The sequence below is a fragment of the Chaetura pelagica genome, unplaced genomic scaffold, assembly GCF_000747805.2.
Source record: "Chaetura pelagica isolate M959 unplaced genomic scaffold, ChaPel_1.0 scaffold363, whole genome shotgun sequence".
In the NCBI taxonomy this organism is placed as follows: domain Eukaryota; kingdom Metazoa; phylum Chordata; class Aves; order Apodiformes; family Apodidae; genus Chaetura; species Chaetura pelagica.
The window spans coordinates 2,470,703-2,495,455 of record NW_009952720.1 but is presented as its reverse complement, the minus strand read 5'-3'; the positions used below and the strand labels follow the sequence as shown (position 1 = coordinate 2,495,455).

Genomic DNA, 24,753 nt, shown 5'->3' with positions numbered 1-24,753 from the left:
GTCTGTTTGTCTTGTGCTTATATTGGTTCATGGGTTAAGGCACTCGAAGGCCTGCAGGGTCGGTGTTCCAAGGGTCACAGAATCATCAAGGTTAGAAAAGACCTTCAAGATTATCAAGTCCAATCGTCTGCCCTACAACCCCTATCCACTAAACCATCTTCCGAAACACCATGTCTACCTCTTTTTTTGAACACCTCCAGGGGTGGTGCCTGTACCACCTCCTGGGCAGCCTGTTCCAAGACCTCACCACTCCTTCTGTGAAGATATTTTTCCTAATACCAATCTGAACCTTCCCTGTTGAAAGCTGACCCCATTTCCTCTTGGGCTGCCACTAGGGAGAAGAGGCCAACACCTACCTCACCACAGCCTCCTCTCAGGTACCTCTCCTCTCAGCAATGAGATTTCCCCTCAGCCTCTCCTCATAGGGCTGGTTCTCCTGACCCCTAATCACCTTAGTTACTCTTCTGTGCACCCTCTCCAGCACCTCAATGTTCTTATACTGAGGCATCCAAACCTGCCCCCAGTGCTTGAGGTGCAGCCTCACCAAGGCCGAGTAGAGAGGCAGAATCACCTGGTGCTGCTGGTCACACTATTCCTGATGCAGGCCAGGATGGTGTTGGCCTTCTTGGCCACCTGGGCACACTGCCAGCTCATGTTCAGCCCAGCTGCTCTGTGATACTCCATCATGCTGTTGAAAGCTAATATGCATTTCCAGAGGATTTCTTAAGCACACAGATATTAAATGTCCCTCCAAAAGCACAGGGAAACAATTGGTGGTAAAACCCAGAAAAAGAACCTGGCTGATCCTATTGTTTCTGGGGACTGCAGCTTTCCTGTTTACTCAGCCTGACTTTCAAATACTTGTCCTGTTCCTTGTGAGTAAAGCACTTTTACACTCAATGCAGGGGTTTTACGTCTACCTCTCTGTGCAGTTTTTGATTTGTCTCCTGATTCTGAAAATACATCCGTTTGGAAGTACCAGAGGAGCTTGTCTTTGAGCAACAGTCCATTATAAAAAAAAAAACCAACACCCAAAACAACGGAAAATGGTGTTTGGCTCCTGTTCTTTTTCCCCAACATTTAATATCCAAAATGCAGCACAGCTCCTTTGAATCAGGATTTGCAGAGGTAGAAATTGTCAGGTGCTGGTTGTCAGTGTGTCTTTCTGATGGGGGCTTGCTGCCTTGGAAGTGAATGCTTCAAAACTCTGCTTGGTTATAAAACTGATATTAATAAGTAGTCAATAATTGAGATGATCCCACTTGCAGTTTTAATGTGACACAACCAAAAATTGCATGAGAGGAAACAGAATATGACCAATAGTTTGTAAACCCCTCTTCAAAGTTTATTATTAAAAAAGTAATTATGAAAATAAGACATATATATGTATATATTAGGAACTGACCTACAGATTCGTTGCTTCTCCCTGCTCTAAAGAGTTAAATGGCTGGACAGAGAAGTAGAAGATTAAGTGGAGAGATGTGCTGGCTGTGATGTGGAGGCGTGAATCCAACCCAGCATGGTCTCCTGGCTTTATCTGCCTTGCAAAGATCCAGGGCTTGTGTGTATGGTGGCAGAAGCACAGACATGGGAACCCTGTGTGGGTACTATGCCCAGCAGGCACAGCTGTCTCAATCCCTTTCTGTAATCACACTGGGATCTGGGGAAGGCCAAGGCAGTGGTGATTCCTGGCTTGTCCTTTCACACAGCATCTGTAGCACCCTGCTCCTCTGTGCCATCCCTGGGTCCACTGAAAACCTGGAGATGATTTTGTGCCTGTGTGAACCTCTGGAGAGAAAACAAAACAAAACAAAAAAATCTTTAAATTACTACATGTTTCTCTGGGCTTGGGTTTTGACTCCTGCCAGAAGCTGTGGCGAGGGATGCATTGGGACAATCTAGAAACTCAAAATGGGCTTTGACCCTCTGATAAACTGAATCTGTCTTGGTGAGGGGAAGTTAGTGATGTCTTGGTTGAGCTGGAAGAGGCAGGTAGCTCTGTCTCAGAAGGAAAAACCCAAGTCCTTCTGTTGGGACACTCTGCCATGGAGCTGCTGCAAAGCGATGTGCTTGTGTCATTCCACCTGGGCTTGTGCCAGGAAGAGCTGCCTCAGGGGGCTTTTGGCATTCGTGCCTACTATGGTGGCATGGGCTTTGAGTGAAGATTTCTCTAGTCCTCTGAAGGTGGTGTGTGCAGTCTCGTTTGCACTCGTTGCACGTTTGGAGCACTGTGTGCTCCAAAACAGGTTTGTGTTTTTCTTTTTTTTCCATGAGTGGAGATAGCTGGGGGCTCCCAGCTTGGTGCTTCCTTCCTAACCTCTTGAGAAGAGCAGAGTGCTCTCAGCTAAATGAAGTTTTGCCAAAATAAGCATTATTGCTTAGAGCAGTATATCACCAGAACACTCCTGGCTTTTAAGCTTTAGGAAGAGAAGATGGTCTGGACACTGTAGCTTGATAACTTTGTACTTATTTATTTTAAAGGCCTGGATTGCAGAGATGAGGTGTCAAGTTCTTGATCCAAAGTGAGCTGGTAGGGAAGATGCCAAATAGTTTTTCTCGAGCATGAAATGTTTTGTATCTCCACCCAGCCTACTTGCAGGATGATGCCCCTGGGCGAGACAAGGTGATGATCTCCAGCTCTGATAACTCATTACAGTTTGGTTCTTGAAAAATGTCAGGGACATTTTGTTTCTGTCCCAAAAAAAGAACAGAAACAAACTGCAAAACCTTGGAGGTTGCTATGAAACAGGACTGTCTTCCCCTTGGCTCTATTAATAAAGCCTTAAATGTGCTTCTTGCTGAGTTGCTGCTGCTGGTGGGGTACAGTGATGTGTGTGTCTAGTAGGTATGTCTGTTCTCTTGTAACAAAACATTTCCTTGGCTGTGGATTCATTGAACTGTTCCAGGCAGAACTAAGGTGCTGCATGCTGCTGCTCCTGTGGCATTGGTACAGAGCATGCTTGTTCTCCACATCTGTTTGTGCAGACGGAGGAAAAGTCTTTTCAATTTTTAAATCCTTTAAACATATTTTAAAAAATGTTTTAGAAAAGACAGCTGTCTTACACACAACCCTTTTCCTACCCCTCCCTCTGGCTTTTGTAGTTTCCTTAAAAGGGTTTCTGGTTTCTTGGTTGGTTCTCTGCAGAAAGCCTGGTGCTGTTTGCAGAAGACAGAGTACCAGAGCTGTTCCTGCAAGGCCCGAGGTCAGCTGCCTCTGCATCTGCTGTGTCTTCTGGGCACAGGCTTTCTGCGAGTGTGAGTTTGGGTTTGTACAGCAGGGGCTGGCTGAAGGACGTGGAGCCAACACAGAGGGCTGCAGCATCTGTTTCCACCTGCAGTGCTCAGCAGAAGTCCTGTTCATTTGGGATAATTTGTGTGAAAAATTAGACTTGGACAAATCTGTGCCATGAAGGAAAACAAGCCCACGTGAGCATGCTTCTAAGCCCTTTTGGTCCCCTGTGTGCATGGAGAAGTTGTTTTTTTGTGTTGAAAGCTGCAGCAGCAAAGCCTGTGGCTCTCCAGCTGGAATATGCTCTGGCTGTTTTATTTAGGCTGGGTCCCTTCTCAGTGGTGGGTGACTGTGTGGAGTTTAGGTGTAGTGTTTGGTCAGAGAGTCTTGAGAGCTTGTCACCTGGCTACCTTGGTGTCTGCAGTAGTGTGATTGCTCTCTGACATCTCCAGGCTGTTGGCTGGTGTGCCATTGACTGTCATGGAAGGTCAGTCAAGTACACTTAGGTGTCTGAGGTTATTTGTCTACAGACTCAACCTGAATCCCATTAGACTTCAGTTCATAGAAGTTTTTCTGTAGCTGGCAACTTGGGGAACATCTCACTCAGTGGTCATGCAAAGAGCATGCTGGGTGGGATCAAGGGATGCCTGCTTGCCCCTACTGTTCCTCTTGGTGGGACATACTTGTATTGAACGTCTGTGTGGTCTCTACCTGTAGGCTTTCTTGTTGCATATTTTCTGTAGAAATTTACACTTTCAAGAAGCAAACACCTAATTGATGAGATAACAAAGCCCCTCTTTGGGTGTTCGCAAAACCTCAATTCCTCCACAGGTGCATTTCCCCTTGTTGAACCTCATGAGGTTCCTCTCTACCCAGTTCTCCAGCCTGTCCAGGTCACACTGGATGGCAGCACAGCCCTCTGGAGTGTCACCACCCCTCCCAGTTTGGTATCACCAGTGAACTTGCTGAGGATACACTCTGTCCCCTCATCCAGGTCATTGATTAATATGTTGAACAAGACCAGACTGAGTATTGACCCCTGGGGACACCACTGGTTACAGGCCTCCAACTTGACCCTTCTCCATTAATCCCAACCCTCTGAGCTCTGTCCCACAGCCAGCTCTCAATCCACCTCCCTATCTACTCACCTAGCCCACTGTCCCTCCGTTTCCTAAGGAGGATGTTATGGGAGACAGTGTCAAAAGCCTTGCTGAAGTCAAGGCAGAAGACTTCAATTATGAAGCCCTTTCTCTACCAAGTCTGTGCTGGGTTGGTTTCTACTCTTGTCAGTGGCAAGCTGATCTCTGATTTTGGGGTCTTCTCTTTTGTAAAGCAGAAGTTGTACTAGAAATGTACCTCAAGAAGAGTAGGATGGAGGGCTTACATGTGTGTGTCAGGTGCAGTAGCTTTTTACATAAATTGACCCTTTTTGTATCTTGTTCCCTAATGACTTAATACCTACAGTTCCTGGTTATATTAAGAATCTGAAGGCAGGTAGATTTGTTTTAATTGTCCATAATTCAGGATGTCAACATTGAAAACTGAGAACAGATCTAACATGCAGCTGAGGTTTCTGTGGCCGATCTTTGAAAATAGCAGCAAGTTCTTCCCCTGGAGTCCTTGCAGTTCTGCCTGGGTTCCAGCAGTTAAAATGAGCTGAAATCCCCCTGGCTGTGTGGCAAGAGGTGGTCACTGGCACACACAAGAACTGCAATGTTTGGGGCTCTTTAATGCATTGTCTTTGGGGCTGGATGTCAAGACAGCTGCCTGTGTGTGCGTGTTTGGTCTGTTTACCTCTGCAGATGGGATGTGTGTGGCTGTTCCATGGCAATGCTTCTTTGTGTGTGGGTTGTGGGCCGACAAGCCGCGCTTTTGTGGATGTGTGTGAAGGTGAGGGTGGTGTAGAAGGTAGCTCTTCACCCCCCAGCACTGGTTCATGGAGCTCGTCTGAGCTGGCAGGCTGGGCAGGGGCAGTCAGGAGGGAACAGATGGTGCTTATTTCTCAATTTACAGTGTTTTCTCCCCCTGCCTCCACCCCCTGCAGACAGATGATATGATTGATCTTATTAATTCCAGAGACTTCTGTAAACAGAGTGTGTAAATACATATAAACACAAGCTTGATCTGCTTTGGTTTTCGTGTCTGGAAGCAGTGGTTTACAAAACTTGCTCCTGGCCTCTGGGCAGAGGAGGGAGAGGGGGAGGAGTGGAAGAAGGAGCTTAGTTGCTGTTTCTAGAGCAGAGCCCTGAGCTGGCATGGCAGCCCTGGCCCTCCAGAGCAGTGTCACACCAGCTGGGCTGTATGTCTTTAAGCTCATTTGCCTTTTCAAAGCTTGGAACAAAACAGGCTGTTGTGTTGGGGTTCGGATGAGCCCTGGTCATGGTTCCATCCATGGTTCCTAGATCCTTGGAGGGGCTCACCATGTGCTAAGCCTTCCTTTCCAGGGCAGCAGCCTAGGTTTTGCTGATATTTTGTTTATGGCTGGTGATGTTAAACTTATGAAGTGTTGATGTTATCTGTTAAGTCAGTTTCTGCCACAGTAAAAGAGTTGAGAGGAGCCCCATGGGGCACAATGTTGGGTCTAGTTGGAAGTTTGAACTTGATAGAGAGGTGACATGAAAACTGTTTTTGGCTCTTTGTTTCTGAGCCTCAGGTGGTAAATTCTGCCAAATGCCAGTGTTACCAAGGGAGGCCACTTTCTCCTGATGAGTTTAACAGGATTTGGATGGTGTTGCTTGTCCCAGGACAGTTGTGGTCCAGAAAAACCAGCACCATCACATCTCAAAGTGAGAGCAAGGCTCTGGAGCTTGGCTGTGAAGTGGCTGAACTACTCCTAAATCCTTTAGGCTCTGACATTGTTGTTGCAGAGGTCTTAAGGTCTTTTAAAATTAGAGGAAAAACCCCAAACTGTTTGTATTCCACATAAGCAGCTGAAAGGATATTTTTGTGATCAGTGGGTTTTCTGGGAGAGACTTGTGGCCTTATTGTATTGGACTGAGAGTAGGATATAGGACAGATCGGTATAGTGGTGCTCTTAGACTCAACTCACCCCTTTTCAGTGAACAGAATGTCTAAGGTGCATTCCTAGTATTTAAAGAAGACCATGAGGTGGTCACTTGCTACAGTATGAGGTAGGCTTACAAAGCTTTTACACTTCAGGATTTGCTTGTGGTGAGGAGGGAAAAATGAGTGCAGTCACTTCTCATCAGAGGTTGGATAGAAATAGGATTTCTCAAGAAGCTCTGTTGGCATCTGTGGTTTTTAATCTCTTTAAAAAGTGAAGACATAAGATTTTCAGATGACACAGCTACTGATGTTAGCACTAATGAAGTTGGTTAGGTGGTTTCAGAGGAATTTTGAAAGGCTGCAGCAGAATAAAGTTATTTAATAGCACTGCAGCAGATTAAATCCCCTGTGGATGTGTTCTAGTATTGCATGATGAAGGGGAAAGGTTTGAACTATTAATTTATATTGATGAGATCTGAATTAACTCTGGGAAAAACACTTAACCATGTGTTATTGGGTGTGTCTCCACTGGCAGGTGCGATTAATCGCATCTTGGCTACTAATCTTTATTGCTGTGACTGCTCCACAAACCTTGTGTGAACTCAGTGACTCTTGAGGCCTCTCTGCTGGTTGGAACTGGTGATTGAGTTGAAATTACTGGAGAAATGAAGGGGCTGACAGCATGAGTTGAACTTCAGGAAGCTGGAGAAGGGGACGAAAAACTTTAGAGCTGGAAAGACTTGTGATGGAAAAGTTGTAGGAAACAGCATTTTTTGCAGTAGCATAGACACTGCTGCTGCAGAATGGATTTGGGAATACCAAAGTCAAGTTAGATATTGCTGAAGCCCCACTGCTGAGGTTACTGGGCTCTTGCGGCATCTAGCAGGAGCACCTGGTGCAAAGTACTGTTGCTCAGCATGAGCCACTGCTGTAGATAATTTAAAGTCTGCTGCCTCTATGCTGAATAACAACTAAAGCACTTTGGGTGGATTTTTGGGAGAGTATGTGTCTATACAGTCTCAAAACCCCTCCCTATCCTTTTCTGAAATCAAGATGGAGTGAGTGGTAACCTCAATGACTATTAAAAGGAGTAAAATATTTTAAAACAGTCAAGGGTTCTAACTATTAAGCCAGCAACACGATGCTTTAATTTACCATTGGATAATACCCTAATAAATTTGAAGTATCACGTGCTCAACTGAATTTAAAAATCTTCCATTTATGGGGTTGTTTTGGGAGGAGGGGGGTTTGAAGGTCAACTCCTCCACCCCATACAAACCCTAATCCATCAAAGGAGTTGGCCATTAATCATCAAGGGCAAGGGACATACAATTTGTCTCTGTCGTCCTGCTATTAATCTCAGCAACATGCAAGCCTGGAGCACATTTCATTTACTGCACTGGCCATTTTATTTCCCCTGCCTGACACAGCTGCATGTTGGGTGGGGACCTGCAAGCAGGAGGAGGGAAGCAGCAGGTGCTTCTTGTGTGCAGGAGAGGGATCCTTCACGCTGATGTGTGTTTCATTTAATCCCCAAGCAGGCTCTTTAGAAGCACGAGCTGCTTACCTGTTGCTAATTGCGCTTGACAGTTGCCCTGCAAAATGTGGTTCCCTGCTGCCAGGATGGGTCCTGGACCCTGGTGTGGGAAGCTTTGGACTTGGAAGCTCAGTGGGGTGGGTCAGCTGTTGATTTGGAGCCCCTCTGTGTGGGCGTCTGACGCGTGGGGACGGAAGAGCTGGACTTGCTCTACGTGCTGTTCCGCAACCAGTGGCCCGCTGGGGCTTCTGTGAGGAGGAGGAGAGGCTTCCCACTGCAGCTGCAAGTTTTAAGGGGTAAACAGGAGGAAAAGAAAAATATTAGTACAATTTGTCCAGACTCTGAGCGGTTGAAAGGGAGCAGATGTGGTGTGTCTGGTTTGTGTGGATCTGGCAGTCCTCTTCACAGAGCACAGCCCTTCCCTGGGCTTGCACACTCAGCTGGGTGCAGGACACAGTGTCCTTCTGGCTTTTAACCACACCACAGACCTCCATTTTATTCATTTATTCCTTTCTTAATGCCTTCCCTTTGGGTGATGGAGAAAGGTGACTGTCCTGAGCCATGGTGGTGGTGGTTTATCTGAGCAGTTTTCAAAAGGATAAACATTTGCGTGTAACAAAACCCCCTAAGCCAGCATCCCTGAAGCTGTGTAGGTTCTGGGGTGAGATGATGGCTTCTCCTCCAGGCTGTGGTAGTGCCACAGGACTTCAGATGCAGTGCGAGTATTAATGCTTTTCTCTCCTTTTTGAGTATTTGGAAAGTTTTTGGGAATAATGCTGGTGCTGAAGATGTTTATAGTTATGCAGCTTGGGGGGGAAGAAATTTTGAATATGTTGTGAAGGGTGAGCGGATGTCTTGTTTTGGAAAACAAAATTGGTGTTTAATTTTGAGTTGGAATTGAAGCATGAAGTAGTATCCATGCTGTCAAAGATGATTCGCATACAGAATTACTAAAGAAAGAGGGATTTCTTGAAATGTTTTTTAATACTTCATCTGGGAGATGTTTAATTTCCCATCTATCCCACTCTCTCCTGTTCAGACACAGAAATAGATTAGACCAAGGATTAAACCAACTCTTTGCCTACAAGTTTGTTACCAAGCTTTCACTATTTTTATCCTTTTCTTTTACAAATGTTTGAAGGTTCTTTTTTTTTTTCTGAATGATGTTTTGTTTGAGTTTGGTTTTAAGGCTTGTGGTTAATGGTGGGTATTAGAATTGAGAGATTATCCGGGGAGCTGTTGTAGTGCTTCATTGTTAGACTCGGAAGTGGGAACCGGGTGAATTAGTAGCTTTTAAAGGGGTTTAAAAGTAGTGTGGGAAAAGGGAGAGCTGTAAATTTTCTGTGTGATGGTGCTGATTGTCCACCCAGGCCTGGAGTACGGGCTCAGAGTTCTCATATCCAGGACTTGCTGTTGTTTTTTTAGTTTAGTGCTCATGTAAACACTATGTTGAGATTATCCTACAGAAATAGGCTTGGCACAGCTTCATGCTTGTTTGCTATAGAGATACAAATATTTAGGGAAACTTTGCTTAGATGAGTAAATCCACCTTTTCCAGCTGTAAAAATGTTTGTGGCAGAGGGACCTCGACATACTGTATTTGGAGGGAAGGAGTTGAATCTGCAGAAGAGTTGATTACAAAAAAAGGTATTTTTCTGCATTGCAATGCAGCTGGACAGCACAAGGATTTTCTTTGCTGCATCTTCATGCTCACAGTTTTACTCACTGAAGTTCATCTTATGTCCAGAGCTTGTTGGTATGTCCATGAAAAGGCTGGGAACAGCCTGGTTTTGCTTTCCCATGAGCTGGGGGAAAGTAGATTACTCTTCAACCAGCGAGTCTGGGGGAGGATATGCTGATGTTAAGCAATGTGGTTTAAATTTGAAGGGCATTACTATTATCTGGTCACTTGGTTAATGAAGCGGTGAATAATTTGGGTACTTAATGTTCCTGGCAGACTAAAATGCCCTTAAAAAGACAATCTTTCCAACTATTCAGTCTTTCTACAACATAAAATAAAAAGTAACCGGACCTGGTTGGGTGATCAACTCAGTAATACTTGAGAAAGTGAAGTGGTATCTGATCTGTTCCTTTAGCAGGAACCTTTGTGTGAGTAAAAAGAAAATCACTTTGACATGCACAAATTTTTAGCTGCACTCTCTCCATCTTTGGTGTTTCGTGATTTTTCCCTTTTCCCTTTTTGTGTTGTGTTTTTTACCTTCAGTATTTAGGGGATCTAGATAAAGGCAGGCTGGGAGGAGGAAGGAAGTTGCAGTCTTGCAGCTGCAATGAGAGAGGTAGGAGGCTAAGCATGAACCCATTTTAGAACTCCCTGAAGATCTTTTTCCCAGGTGTCACCCAAAGTAAGCTCTGCTTACTCCAGTGGTATTTTATCACAGTACTTTGAATAACAGGGAAAGATGCTCTATCCTCAGCAAAATCGAGTATTCCAGGAAAATCCTCCCCTCTAAGTTGTCAGCCCTATCAACTTCTGGTCCAGGATTGTACCTCTCCCCCACCGTCATCACTGTTTCAAAAATGAGCAGCAAAGATCTGGATTTTTTTTTTTTTATACATTTGTTAAATGTGCATTGCTGTTTTCTAATCAACTGCAAATAATTGTTTTTACTGTTCAGCTTTGCAAGATAAAAAGTTGAAGTAACTTCTTGCAGATGTATCCTAGCATGATCTGGAAGCACTTAAACTGTTGTTTGGATTGATTTAAGGCTCTCTCCTTGTCATCTGTGTAAAATCTGATGTATCTGATCATGAGCTAGTAGCTTTTTTACAGCAGGACGTTTCTTTGCATCAGCTTGTATAGGGTGACCTAAAATTAAACTATGCTGTGTGTACTTGGGCATTTTTTCTTGTGTTAAGAACATTCAGTGAATACATGAGCTAGCAGCTGATAATGGAAATGTTTTATGGGGTTAAAAATTACTTTTTTTCCTGACTTAAGGACATAGAATATTTATTTTGTAAAAGGTTTTTTTTCAGATAAAGTTTTCTGTAGTAAAACAAATAACTTACAGTAAAACATACAGCCATCAGACCTTGGTGAAAGGAAACCTGAGTGCCTGTGCAACTTGTCCATGTGTTTGAGGTACTTCAAGTAATCTTCTTGGGAGTAGGAACTGGGAATGAAACCATTTACTAAAACTGGTCTCCAGGTCGGTGGAGGAGTGAGACACCCAGGAAGGTTGTCACCGTCCATTTGCTCACCTGAAGGGAGGCTTTTACATCTGATATTGCTCCATTAACTTTGCATGTTAAAGATTTTTTCTGACAGTGTCCTGAGAGGCTCATGGAGTTTTTATTTTTGCAATGGCTCAGAAAGCATGGCTGTTAATTTCCTCTTTGCAAACAAGGGGCAGTTGCGTTTCACTTGCTGGAATGCATCATTCCATGGAAGCAAAACTCACCTTGGAGTTTAGTCTGTGCCCTGTCATGTCCCACATATTTTCTGAACCCTTTGCTCTTCTTCTGCTTGGATGGGTGGAAGGAGGAAGCTCTCCACAATAATGTCAGTTCTTGTTAGTGTCGTGGAAAAGGTCAACCAAAGAGGGGAACCACCATTCAAACCTATATTTTCATAGAATCACAGAATGGTTTGGGTTGGAAGGGACCTTAAAGCTAATTCTAACCCCTAGACAAGGTTCCTCCAAGCCCCATCCAACCTGGCCTTTGGACACTTCCAGGGATAGGGCAGCCACAGCTTCTCTGGGGCACCTGGGCCAGTGTCTCTCAGTTTTTGGCTTCTGCAATCTGATGTGACTCCAAAGATAGCCTTGTCAAGGAGTTCAGAAGATGCAGGACTTGCCTTCTAAAACTCAACCTGAAAGGCTTGCATAAAGGAAGCCATGTGTTATCAATTTCTCTGCTCACAGGGCTCCTTCCGTCCTTCCCTTCTTTTTTGTTAACAACGTTAGGAATTGTATGTCATTCTGGGTGAAGTGGCTTTAAATCCCTTGCTTGGCCTGTGCAGATCTCAATAGACATTGTTGTCTTTCTACCTGTCTTATGTCAACTGCTGCTCTATGGTAACAGAATTTATTGTGTTTAAGACCAATGCTGAAGTCGTTGGTAGGATTTTATTCTTTAGCAACTTATTTTCCAACTAAAACCAATATGGACCAAAGTTTTTTTCACTTTTATTTTAGTGTGAACTTCCTAAGGAAAAGTTCAAGTGTGTTTAAAGACAGAAGGCAGTGTAGGTGTTGCATGTGTTTCTGATGAATGAAGATCCTCTCCTCACTGCTCCAATGCATTTGCAGCAGTTCATTAACATGGACAGATCCTGGGTTTTACTCTTCTCCTGTCAGAGGTTTGTGCAACTGCTGAACCTCCTTTGGTAAAATGTTTTGTCTCTGAATTTTATGTCTTTGAAGTAAAGACCCAGCATGTGCATTGTGCCAGAGGATGCTGGCTGCTGTCACCGTGCCTGATCCATGCTGCTATTGAGGGTTTCAGATCAGGGCTTTTTTGCCTGTGCATGGCTCTTAATTGTTTTAAGGATAAGGACTAATTTTTGTTTGATATTGGAAGTTTACTGGGAGGTGGGAGACTTAAAAATAATACCTGATCAGGCCATCAAGGAAGCAAGCTTCTAGAATTTGTAGCATTTGTTATCTTCTGGGTTCTTCTACATTTCTGGTACACTGAGTTACACAAATCTTTCTTGAAACGATAAATGCATTGATTGCTTTAGCTGAATCCTGGTTTAGGAAGGAGAAATGACAGTTCTTAAGAGGGCAGAAGTAAGAAGCATGTCTTCCTGGATAGGGTGGAGCAGAGTTTGAAGGCTTTATGTCGTTTTGATGAGTGTGGGCTTCATACCTCCTGTGGAAGATGAAATCTTAGTTATGCGCTGGGTTTTTCAAACGACTTTATTTTCCAACCAAAGTAGCTTTGGTTGAGATGTCTGTGCTTTGTCCAAATGTTGATCTTGATGTATCAGCAGGTGTCGTCTGTGAAGATTAACATTTGGGGTTGTGTGGTGGCAGCTTCCATTGATCTCTGAATGAGGTGCCTGTCAAGGCAACGAGACATGGGGATACTGAGGGGTCGTGAAAGTCTGAGTTCTTGGAGAAGTCAAGCCCTCATTGCTATAACTCAGTGGTGTCCTCCAGCTCTTTTTGGGGTGTCTGTAGGTTGAAGGAGCCATAGGTTAGGTTGGTTTGGGTTTGACCTATCACTACACATAAAGGTTTAGTGAAGTGTGAAAAAGTGAAAATGAAGGTTAAAGACTGCTGTATTGTTTGAGACTTTACTTCACAAATGCAGCAGCTTTACAGATGGGTTTAAGTGACTGTTTCTCCTCTGCCCTCCCCTCATAATACTGTCAAAAGAAGTCAGCATACATACTAAAGACCCTGTGAAAGCAGAGGAAGAAATAACTTGACCCCTACTTCATGGTCAACAGATCACTACAAGTTTTAATGTGTTTATGTTACTAATTGAGTTATGAGATTTACCTGCTAACTTCAAAAAAGGCTTTTTCATCAACTAGGTATTTAACATTTTGAAAGGAATGTTACTGCCTTAGCAGTACTATTTAGGAAATGATTTTTTAATAGTCTCCTGAGAAAAATACCTCTGGTAGAGTTCATTTAGGCCTCGCAGCGGTGTAGCGTGCCTGAAGGAAATCTTGCTGCTTGGCATTCACTGCAAGTGATTAAACCAATTTGCTGTGCAGTCACCCTCTGTAGGGCTGTTACCTAAGGAGATCTTAGGCTGCTGAAGAACCTGTGTGCAACTGGGGAGGATGGTGGTCTGATCTAACAAGCTGTAGCATTTGCCTCTCAAAATGGAGCTTGGGAACGGGGCAGTTGGCTTCTCATGTGCAAGATGTTTCTTAGACGCTTGCTGGAAGGCTACTCGCAGGGGTTCTGTTCTTGGTGACCTCACTGGAAATGTCCTCTGCAAGAATCCAGGGGCTGATGAACCTACTCTTTTGTGGAGTGAGAGGGTTTTCTGGTGCATTGTCTGGACTTTCTAAGTGTTTCTGCAGCTGTTCCTAATCCACACTTTTTGTACATAAATGCAAGTCTGAGTTCTTGAGCACCGTGACCTCTGACCAGCTGGGAATAAAATGTATTTATTTGCATAATTATTTTTTTTTTCCACCAGACTACTCAGGCAGTTCTTCACAGCACAGCTGCCTCACTGCTCTGCTGCTAACAAGGCAAATGAATTGCACACCCAGAATTACAAGGGCTCTTGGTTGTATTCCTGCCACTGGGAGCCAGGCACTGCATGGCCCATGTCTCATGGCTAGTAGATAAAACCTTCCACAGGATCTTCGATCTTGTAGAGCTTAAAACATGTTAACATTTAGTTATTTTGTTTCCTCTGGGGCTGTTGTAGGAAAAACATGCTTTGTAGGAAACCCTTTTGGTGTTAGACTGTCTCAGCAGTATCCCAGGTGATCTTAGCTCCCTCTTCAGTGACTATGTCAGTAGCTTCCTTTAAAGCCTTTCTTTACAAAGGAGCACCAAAGTAGTGCTGCCTCAGTCTGGACATCTCCCTCTTATGCAAAATGGTAAGGAAAGGATGTGCACATATCCATTTTTCTTACTCTTCCAGAGCTATTCCTAGGTGGGCAGCCTTGAGTCTGGGTGGAAGAAGTTTTGATCTACAGATAACGTTCCAGATGTAGCTTTGGTGTGGATTCATTGAGGTGTGTTGCAGACCCGGATGTAAAGCAGATTTGGATCCATTCTAGTCTATCTGTGAATTAAACCAAGGGCTTCAAATGTTGCAGCTGGAAGTATTGAGAAGCCTGGAGTTTCCTTTTTTTGTTCATGGTGTTCCAAAATAATCTTGATGAGTTGCTTCCTTGGGAAGCAGGTTGTGCTAAGCCATGCTACCTCTCAAGTACATGTGGTTTTGTGCAAAACTGTCTTGCCTTAGAAACAGTCACTGCATTTAGTAGTTCCATGCCCTTTATGTATCTCCAGACAAACATGTGGATGATCTTGCACTTTTGTATGCTTGTGTGCTTCATATCCCTTTGCAATTTCCACCAGTGCTTGCAGTTAATTTTCCAGAGGCAGAGTTGAAGAAACATGCTGGCTGTTGTTTGAGAGTGGAGAACTGGACTGCAATTCCCTCTCTGCTTCAAGGAAGAAATTGGAAGAGCTTTGCTTCTGGCTTTCCAAAGCATATTTGAGATATAATTCAGTGGCAAGCTTTGTTTTGGAAATGGCCTCACTCCAGCAATGGTTTTGTCAAGTCTGTTTATCCCAATTCCTTTCCTGGCTTAACAGGCTGAGAAAGTAAAACTGTTGTGTGGGTGGTTGAACGGTCTGTATGGATATTGCTGTGATTTCTGTTTCATAAATAATGGTAGCTTGTGCATAAGCCTGTAATTGGCTAAAAATGCATTAAAAGATAGCATACAGGCATGTAAACTGCTACTTAAAATCCATAGCAGGAGCCTGTTGGGAGGAGGGAGAGGTTTCTCAGTGGGAGATGGGGAGGCAGGAGGCGTGCAGACTCTGTCTGGTGTGACACAGCCTGTTTCAAGTGTGCTAAAAGTTCATTTTCTTAAGTGTTTGTTGAAGAATGCAGAATTCCTTAAGTACTCAAGAAAGCTGTCTTGTCTACATTGGGGCCAGGTGATGGATGCTGATAGCAACAGTATTATTTCCAAATGGCTGCAGTGTTAAGTATGGCCTGTGTCTGAAAAAAATGTGGCTGGTGAGTGGGAGGTGGAAGGGCAGGGGCTGGAGGGAGATTAAACCATCAAAGTTCCAGAGAATTCTGTTTTTTGTGTAAGGAACATTTTTGGCCTCTCCGTGACTGTACAGCCAGCAAGCAATGTGGGAGCTAGTCAGAGAGGTCGTCCTGCTCCCAGAGCTGCTGAAATTGCTGTTGCTCAGAGGGCTCGTATATAGTTGTATCACTTAATTTGTTCTTAATTAGGCTCAACAATGCAAACTGTGTGCTTTTGATATCTAATTCAGATAGGAGCCAAGCCAGGCATTAGAGCTGTTGTGGGCTATGAGCACATGTGGAGGAGGAAGGGGTAAGTGGGGGAAGCATTGCCTTTCAACAGGCAGGAGAAAAAGCTTCAAAATATTATTTAAGAGAAACTAGGGGCTGATTATTAAGAGTGATGGAGCCGTTGAAAGGGGTGGAGAGACAGTGCTCCAGTGGGAGCTACTTCAGGAGCACGGAGTCTGGAGCGAGGGGCATCTGACATCTCACCCATCCAGAATAATTTCCATGCTGCTTTTGGCTAGGGCATTTTCAACTGGGGTCCTTTGGGTTTACCAAGCTTCTTAAACTGAAGCATTGCCTATGCTTTGACTTCAGGTGTGCTGGTTGAAAGTGTGCAAGGGAAGGGCATGGAGCTGCCAGAGGGTGAGGCTCCTGGAAGGACATGCAGAAGGAAAACAGACCTCTGGAAAGTCTGTTTAACATTCCTGCCTTAACTATCCCATTTGAAAAATGCCTTTTATTTGAATTTTTTTTCTTTGAGTCACAAGTCAGTAAAATCTAGTTGTCCTTGAAATAAATGGTGTTGTAATTCTTGACAGATTATCTGATACTTAAATTTGTTTGCAAGTTACTGCACTACAATCCAATAAAGTTACTTTCTTATTACAAGAAGTCATGTGTTTGCCAGTTGGCTCCTTTTGGTTTTTACTGGATGATAGTTCTATTTCCAACATGAGGAAAAAACCCTTGGGAAAACTGGACTTTTCTGGGGCACTAGGGTCCCAGAGTCAGTTAGAATGGGTGGAAATTGCCACATTTCAAGGGTGGTTATTACTGACATCACTATTGGTGGTGATGTTACAGACTATTGGGGGTGAAATGATGGTTTCTTGGTAATTGCCATGGATTCTTCTGCTGGGAATAAAGGGCAAAAGACAGATTTATTTTTTTTTTGTATTCAGTGGTTAAGAAAACTTTTCAGAGCAGTTTCTTTTTATTATTTTTGGTTTTGTAAGCTCTCATTTTGGGGGAGAGGAAGGGGAGTAACCCCTCTGCTTTTCTGTGCTCCTTCCACTGGGGGAACAACTCAGTTTCACTCAGACCCATTGTGTGTGGGTCATGGAGAAGCTTCTGGATGTTTGATACAAGCAGATGACGTTTCCAAGGATCCCAACCCAGATCCCTCTCTTCTTGGTGCCAGCACTGGTGGCAGGAGGTAGCTTTGTGATCTGGATATGTGAATGAAATGGAGCCCTCCCCAAAATGGCTCGAGGTGTCCTTGATCGTCTGTGATCTGGCTGTGCTTGCCAAGTGTTAAAGTGCCTTTTTTAAAGCAAGCTTTTATCATTTGTGCTGAAAAAGGACTTTGAGGCTTCCTGTGCAGATAGGACTTTTGTGTTGTACATGGGATCTTTCCAGTCCCTAGTGAATAAACACAGCTGGCCGTTTTGGGAAACGGAATCAACATCTTTGCATCAAAGCTGTACAAATAAGGCAGCGAGCTGTACTGAATTATTAGACGTTTTCTAGCTTTTACACTGACTTAGGAGAGATCAAATAAAAAAAGTGCAGGGTTGTTGTTTTTTTTAAAAATGAGGCTCCCTTCAGCCTGTGAAGGGGAAAATAAGCTTCCGTCCTCCCCCATTTGGTAACATGACTAGAACAAGCAGCCTCGATGACTTATCAATGTTGGATTATCATGCAATAATTTACTGGGCAGCCTTGGCTGGTCCGGAGCCGCCCACGCGCAGGAGTCAATGGTGCCTTTGTTCAGGAGTGCAGGAAGAATGTATGATCTAATGGGGTGGTGGGAGTTCTCCTTCGTTCCAGCGTGCTCCCGGCTGTGCTCATTCCCCCCGTGGCCCAAACCTCTTTCCTTCCTCTTTCCTTGTCTGAGAACGGGTGCCCAGAAAAAGCAACCCATGTTTGTGTCTCCCTTGGGTTGTCTTAAAATCCCTCTTCCAACCCATCTCTGGTGGAGCTCTGCCTGCCAGAATCTTTGTGTTGGTGGAGTGTGGTGTGTGAGGAGATTGTGTTCAACTCCTTCAGGTGTTTCTTGGTCGTGACTTTCTTGCCTGAATCTCTAAGAGTATTTAGGTGAGGATAAGAAAATAAACCTAAGGCTTATTATTACCACTTTGTGTTCCCATGAGGGCCGCCACTCAGCATTTGAGAGCTGTCTTCTCTGCTCCTCTTATTTCCCCTGTGAAGGCCATCAGGAAATTAAAATCCTGTGGGTTGTTGGTTTGCTGTTTTTTTGTTGTTTTTTTTTTTCCTTTTCAGACCCTGGATGTTCCACTTGCTTGCGTAACACCACTGCTCTCATATTCCTTCTCCTCCTCCATATTTTTTCGCAGAAAAGCTAGGGTGTAGTTGCAGTGGACATTCACTCTGGAACTATAATAATTGTATCACTCTTTGTCATAAGTTTGGCTTTTTCATGCATGTGTGATGCAAGCAACATAACTTACTGCTTATGTGTTTTGCAGGTGTTGGACTGTTGTCGTTTAATAAAAACTTTTTTATTTCAAAAGAACAAGCTCCTCAGGGTGTTTCTCCTCCCCTCCTTATAAACACTCTCCTGGTCTTGTTACCCATCTACATGCTGGAAAATGCTCTCCCATTCCCTGGGATGGGTTAACTCATTCTTCTTAAATATTCCCTTCTCACCTATAGCTCTCGTACTCCAAGCAGAAAGCCTCCAGGAGGGTTTCCAGCATGGGAGTTGAGCAAAATGCTGCAGTAGCTGAGAACTTGGAGTGGTTGGCTAAAAAAGATTAGTCTTGAACAAGATTTTGCAAATTTGCTGGCCTCTGTCTAGTGGCATCCATGTTTCTGTCCCTGGCAATTCACTGCTCATGTGAGGTTCCACTATCTGTGCTGCCCTTCACATGTTGTGTTGGCTTAAGAGTGGAAGATGATAACTCCTGCTATAGCTGGTGCCTCTTTATTTGTCAGAGTGCATCAGATGAACATTTATATTTTGAAGCAGCAAAGTTTTATCTGCTTATTGCTGGTCCAGTGTTGTGCTCCATGGTGGGGAGAGTTGAAGGTTCAAGAAGGACAGACTTGAGGTGGGAGTTGAGGCAAGATGGGCAAAGGGGCTGGGGCATGTTCCAGTTTAGTAAACTGAGAAAGCTGGCTTTTCTTCCAGGGACTGAAGGAGAAACAGGTCTGAGAACAGTGAAATGAAGTGCCAGTGGTAGTTGCTTGCTGGCTGTCTTTTCACTGCAAAATGGAAATTAAATCCCATCAAAAAGTGGTAAGTATGCTGGTGCATCTTACTGGTTTGTTTTCAGTTCTTGTAACCCTTAGTTAGGGACAGGTTGTCAGCAGGTACCTGTGTGAAAAAGCTGCCTTGAACAGGGGCCAACCACAAGAGAAACGGAGCCAAGTTTAACTGTTTCCTTGCTGCTGAAAATAAATCTTCAGTGGCTTAGTTCTTTGCCCACTACAATCCTTTCAGGTGGATGTAGTGTTTTCCTGGGCAGCAAAACTCAGCGGCTGCATTTTGAAGCTCACTGCTGGGAGGATGCACCACGGGGTGGCAGAGGGTGCGGGAGAGGTGAGATGGTTTCTTCCTGCATGCAGGGGATGCGGCTGGACCGACAGTGAAGGAGGCAGAGTGTGGTCTGGGCTTATCTCACCCAGGCATCTGCTCACAATTCAGTGCTTGTAGTCAATGTGCCAGCTGGCAGGATGCTTTCCTGATGTAAATTATCCATCCGTTGAAGGGGGGGGGGGGAAGTGCAGAATACAAGGAGGCCTTTTGTGTGTAGGGACAAATTCCTAACTTGGGGCGAAAGGGAGGAGTTTCTAGAGATCTAAATAGCATCGACGTACATTTTTCCAGTCTGTCTATGGTTTTCAGCATGGCATGGTTCCTGGTGGATCTCCAGATACAGAAGTGGACAGGAACCTTGCTGAGGAAGGGCTTTAGTTGCTGGTAATACCTGGGAGCTGTGGTCAGCCCAACAACGTGAGTGGGTGTTTGGGGGAAGTGTCCCCGACATCAAACGTGGCTGAACATTTCCAGTGCCACTGCTGACACCTCTGCTGGCACCCAGACCTGCTTGTTAGAATGTCATTAAAATACAGTCTTTGAAGGCTTATGCCTGTTCTTACTTTCTTTAGAGAATGATATGAAATGGTTTTCTGTGTCACTGTGAATTATCAAAAGGGGCTGGTTATTTTGTCACCTTGTCACTTGCTGATGGACAGCTTCATCCTTCAGAAAACAGGCAGCTTTAAAATAGAGGGGTTACAGTTTTGAGCTCTGGATGCTTTAAAGGCATCTCAGGTTGCACTGGTCACTAATTACAGTCTTTCTACTAACAAACTTTTATAATGAACATCTGGTGTTCTTCCTGCAAAATAGGTCTGCCACTTCAGTACACAGAGGAAAATATTATCTGATACTTGACACTATCAGACACTTCTAAGCCAAAGTGAGATCAAAATAATTGCCAGCTTCTAGGAACAGGAGAACAATGACTATTTGTCTTCCAAATGAAACGTTTAAGCCTACCTTTCACCTGGTTATTGCTGTCACCATCTCTCAGCATAATAGCAATATGTATTTATTTAGCCCTGCAAGACTTGAAAGCAACCTAGGCAGCTTATCTTAGCTAGGAAAAAGGCTCAGCAGCCTTGAAGAGCTCTGCTAGCTGCCAGGCTGCCGAGCACAGCTTTTACCTTCAGTGTGAACAGAGGGGAAAGGCGTTTCAACACTGTGTCAGCTGGGCTTGGGTAAACTGGGTTGTTCCAGCAGTATTTACCCATGGCAAGCTGATACGGTGCTTGCTGTGCATTAACTGCATTCCTCTCTAATGCCATTCGCAGGATTTCTCAAGTAGTTACACTGCCAGCTGAAATAAGTGTCTTTTTTCACCTGGGTTGCTCGGTCAGGAGAGTTTTGAATGTGTTTTCTTTGGCCCACTCTATAAAGCTGAACACGGAAAAGGGGGAGTCCTTTCCATTTAGCACCAGGGATTTGTGTAGAAAACGCTTATGTGCTGCCCAGAGTGCAGTTTACACATGTTGAGCCTTGAGATGAGTTGGAATTTTTGCAAGGAGCTGTAGGAGACCTTGTCAGGAAGCAGAGACTGTAATACAGTTTCAGTGGAAAGGAAAAAAAAAAAAGTCCTTTCTTAGGCTGTCCGGGTTGTGACCTGGCCTTGCTGCTGGAGCAGAAAGTTGTGTGTTTGTGGAGTAAGAGCACACACCCAGCCCCCTCTTCATTCCCAGGATTCTTTTGAAGTGTTTCCTCCTCAAATCATCTTGATGAAGCCTGAATGTGGGTTTTTTGCTTCACAGTAGAGGAATGCAGTACTGGAGTAAGAAAATGCAAGGTGAAGTAGCAGGGTATTCTTGACAATTTAGTTGACAAAATTTAATGGAATGTTCTTAATGCTGTTGACCTTTCTTTTTCCCCTGTTGGCTCGTGGAATGGCTGTTCTTGCCCCATGTCTTCACTGTTTTCACCAGTGATGAATATTACCCAAAGAAATCTCACCAAGGCAGTGAATTCCAGCCTCTTATTTTGTTTTACTTCAGTGTGTGACCTCAGAGAGAACTTTCTCATGAGGCTCGATGATGACAGCTTTTTAGTGATAAAACCACAATAGTAGGTCTGGTTTGAGTTGCTGCCCATCCAAGGTGTTGATGAAGTTCTCAGGCTGGCACGTTGCAGGTCAACACAAAGACTGGGGGTTTCCTGCAGAATGAGGAGGCCTTTGCCTCTGGCTTCTTGCCATTATCTGGAAGGGGAGGATAAGCTGGAGCTGCATTACAAGGGGAAGTGTTGATGCTTTGGAGCTTCTAGCTCCTGTGAAAGCAGTTTGGCATTAATAGTGTCTTTGCTTCTTGCTTGTTTGCTGTGTGTAAGAAGATCGCTTTAAATAACTTGACAGCAAACCAGCAGTGAGCTAATATTGAGCAAGAGCCACAGATTGTGAGTGACTGGCTACCAGTCTTGTGCCTAGGTCATCTGTAGCCTGTCATGTATCATGACACATGATATAACAGTCAAGGGTATTTTGTGGGACATACTGGGGGGGGGTCTGTGTCCATACAGCATCCCAGCTCTCTTGCATGTCATGCTCAGACAGCACTTTTGGGTAGGCTGGGGTATGGGCACATTTCTTTGGCTTTAAACACAAAATTGGTCTCTTTCTAACCTTGGGACACATGGGTGTAGGTTTTTCGGATGCTGATTTGTACCTTTTTTTTCCTGGTGTGTTAATTTCTGGACCCTTTGACATGCTGCTCCTGCTACTTGGGTGGTTCCTCCCTCACCCCAGCTGAGCTCTGGGCATGATATGCCTCACACAGGCTGGTCCTGGTCTGGCCACTGGTAGCCCTGGAGTGAGAACCGTGCTTGGTGACTTGAACCTGGTGATTGCAATCTGTTTTTGCATCTGTGCTTTGAGAGGCCCACTGTTCTTGTTGCCTGGTGCCCTCTGGTCTGCTCTAACTTGTGAAGTCAGCCACTCTTCAGCAGGTGCAAAACCCCCTGTTAAAATTTAACAAGGTGGAGTTAATTAATTTTATAAATTGAAGTTAAATCTGTGTGACTTCTACAGGTGAAGAAAATCTGTTTCTCAGTCAGTTGAGACTCTTGTAGTAGCTGTGGTGTTTCTTGGTCAGCTGCAACCTCTGTTTAGAGCAGCATTTTTCTTGGAGGTGGTGGGAGCATAAAAGAGTGTGGCAGGGACTGAATGCTCGAGGTTTTGTTCCAGACAAGCCTCACGTTGTTTTAGCAAGTTCCCTACGTGTGCCAGTGTCCTGACTGTACATGATTTGCTCGCCAAGGTGGAGCAGGAGCAGCCGACGTGCAGCTGTACACACCTCCTGGGAACGTGGGGGTAGTTGCAGGAAGGTGGCTGAAGCCCCCAGTGTGTTTCCTTGGGGGTGTCAATCCCCAGTGTGGTTGGTTTATGTGCACGGGGTGGGGTGATCAAGTCACTGGAGAAGAATCCATGAGAGAGGGTGATCTGCTGATTGCCACACACTTCTAAGGATGTGAATAGAGAGTAGGGAGAGGGAGAGCATGGCTTGCTTGTAAATCATTGCACTTTGGTCTGAAAAGTGTCTTGGTGACTTTAATTGATATGGTTTGGGAAACTTAAACCTGGTTTTGCCTTTCCTAGGGAGTGAGTAGAAGAGGGTGTACTCAGTAGCTCACTGCTGGAGGAAAGGCTTAATGAGTAGTAGAAAGTTTTGGATCTTGTCTGTTTAGGGAGGAAGCAGTGGTATAAAACAGGCTCTGCAGGGTGATTCTTACCTCTGGTTAATACTATTTCTCCCATATATGTATTTGTAAGAAAGATTATCACATGGTTGGTTAACTTGGACCTTTTGGGATAAGGGCACTTGTCAGTGATGTCTGCAGAAGAGAACTGCAGCATATGCAGAGATGTTTGGTTGCACAGAATTCTGTAAGCCTGCTCATACTGAGCCTGCCCTCGACTTCTGGTTCCTTCACCTTGTCTTTGCTGGAAGATGCAGTACATGGGACTGAGGGAGATGCTTCTGGTGCTAGTGGACACTGCTCGTCCTGCTGGATGGTACTACAGGGGATGTTTCTTCTAGATGGAGAACTGCAGTGTAGCTCTTGCTGTTTTTTCTGGTTGAAGTTATTTGAACCTCTCTTACGTCTCTTCCTCTCGTCCGCAGGAAAGGCCTTTGACATCACGTACGTGCGCTTGAAGTTCCACACCAGCCGGCCGGAGAGCTTTGCCATCTACAAACGCACCAGAGAAGATGGCCCCTGGGTGCCCTACCAGTACTACAGTGGCTCCTGTGAGAGCACCTATCACAAAGTCAACCGTGGCTTTATTCGGACTGGGGAGGATGAGCAGCAGGCGCTCTGCACGGATGAGTTCAGTGACATCTCCCCGCTCACGGGGGGCAACGTGGCCTTCTCGACGCTGGAGGGGCGGCCCAGTGCCTACAACTTTGACAACAGCCCTGTGCTGCAGGTAGGTGAGCAGGGCTGAGCTGGCTGGGTGGGCTGAGCTGGGGCTGTTCAGTCACTGGGCGTGGCACTGCACAGAGGCCCTTGTACAGGTAAGTTGGGATGGACAATCCAAAGAGGCACTTTATAGGAAAAGTTGAACTCCTGACACTGTTGTAAGTAAGTTTATGGTATAAAATGCAAAGTTGGTGGCGTTAAGGATGATTTGTCATTAAGCATCATAGAAGTCTTTAGAGGATGGATGCAAATCTCTGCCTGCTTCAGAAGCAGCTGTGGGCATTTTGCTCCTGTTTCAGATATGAGGGCAGGGGAAGGTAAAGCCTTAAAGGCATCTGGGTGTATATTTTGAGCACAAAAATTTAAGAAATGTGAGATTCTTCTAAAGAAATGAAGGGTTATTGGAAACCTGACTTGTGGTGGGGGAACTTGATGTATCCACAGTCTGCTTGATTTCTCTTACAGCCAGCTGGGGGTCGCCTGGGATTTTTTTTGTTATCATTCACAAGGCTGGTTGGGCAGTGGTTGGGAACATACTGGGAGCACCGGTTTATCCGGTTTGCTTGCGGATTTCAGTGTGTTGCTTGACTTCTTGACTTCTCCAGCTTGTATTGCAAGAGGGAGCTAAAGCTGTGGGGTTTGTCCTATTGAGGCTTGTCTCCTTCATTTTGGAGCTGTGATTGCCACTTCTTCCCTTTCCTCTTAGAGGAGCAGAAGCAGTCTGAGCCATGATCCTCAGCCAGCAGGCAGGAAAGCAGAATCTGGTGGGGCTCTCATCTGCAAATGAAAATAAAGATTAATGGGAAAGGGAAAATAACTCCTGAAATGGAAAGGACCAGTTTGACCACCTTGTTGGTTGCAGAGGACAGTGAACAGAGATTTCAAGTTAGTAGTGTGACAGATAATTGTTTTATGAACTTCTCTGTAAGGAATAGAGACCTCACCACCAGTCTCCTAAAATACATACAAACCCCTGGTGTTGCTTTTCAGAACTGAAAGAAAATGTGTATTTTGTGCTCAGCATTTCCACGTGTTTATGCCACTGTTTGTAACTCAGCAGAT

At 44.7% G+C, this 24,753-nt stretch overlaps 1 protein-coding gene across 1 annotated transcript in view; it reads left to right on the top strand.

The window, feature by feature from the left end:
* LAMC1 (laminin, gamma 1 (formerly LAMB2)) overlaps positions 1-24,753 on the top strand; it is a gene marked incomplete at its 5' end in the record, with an annotated part of 71,983 nt that overhangs the window by 25,136 nt on the left and 22,094 nt on the right. The window contains one exon of the mRNA XM_009994687.1: positions 23,394-23,698. Coding sequence (XP_009992989.1) covers positions 23,394-23,698 — 305 coding nt within the window. The remainder of the gene's footprint in view (positions 1-23,393; positions 23,699-24,753) is intronic.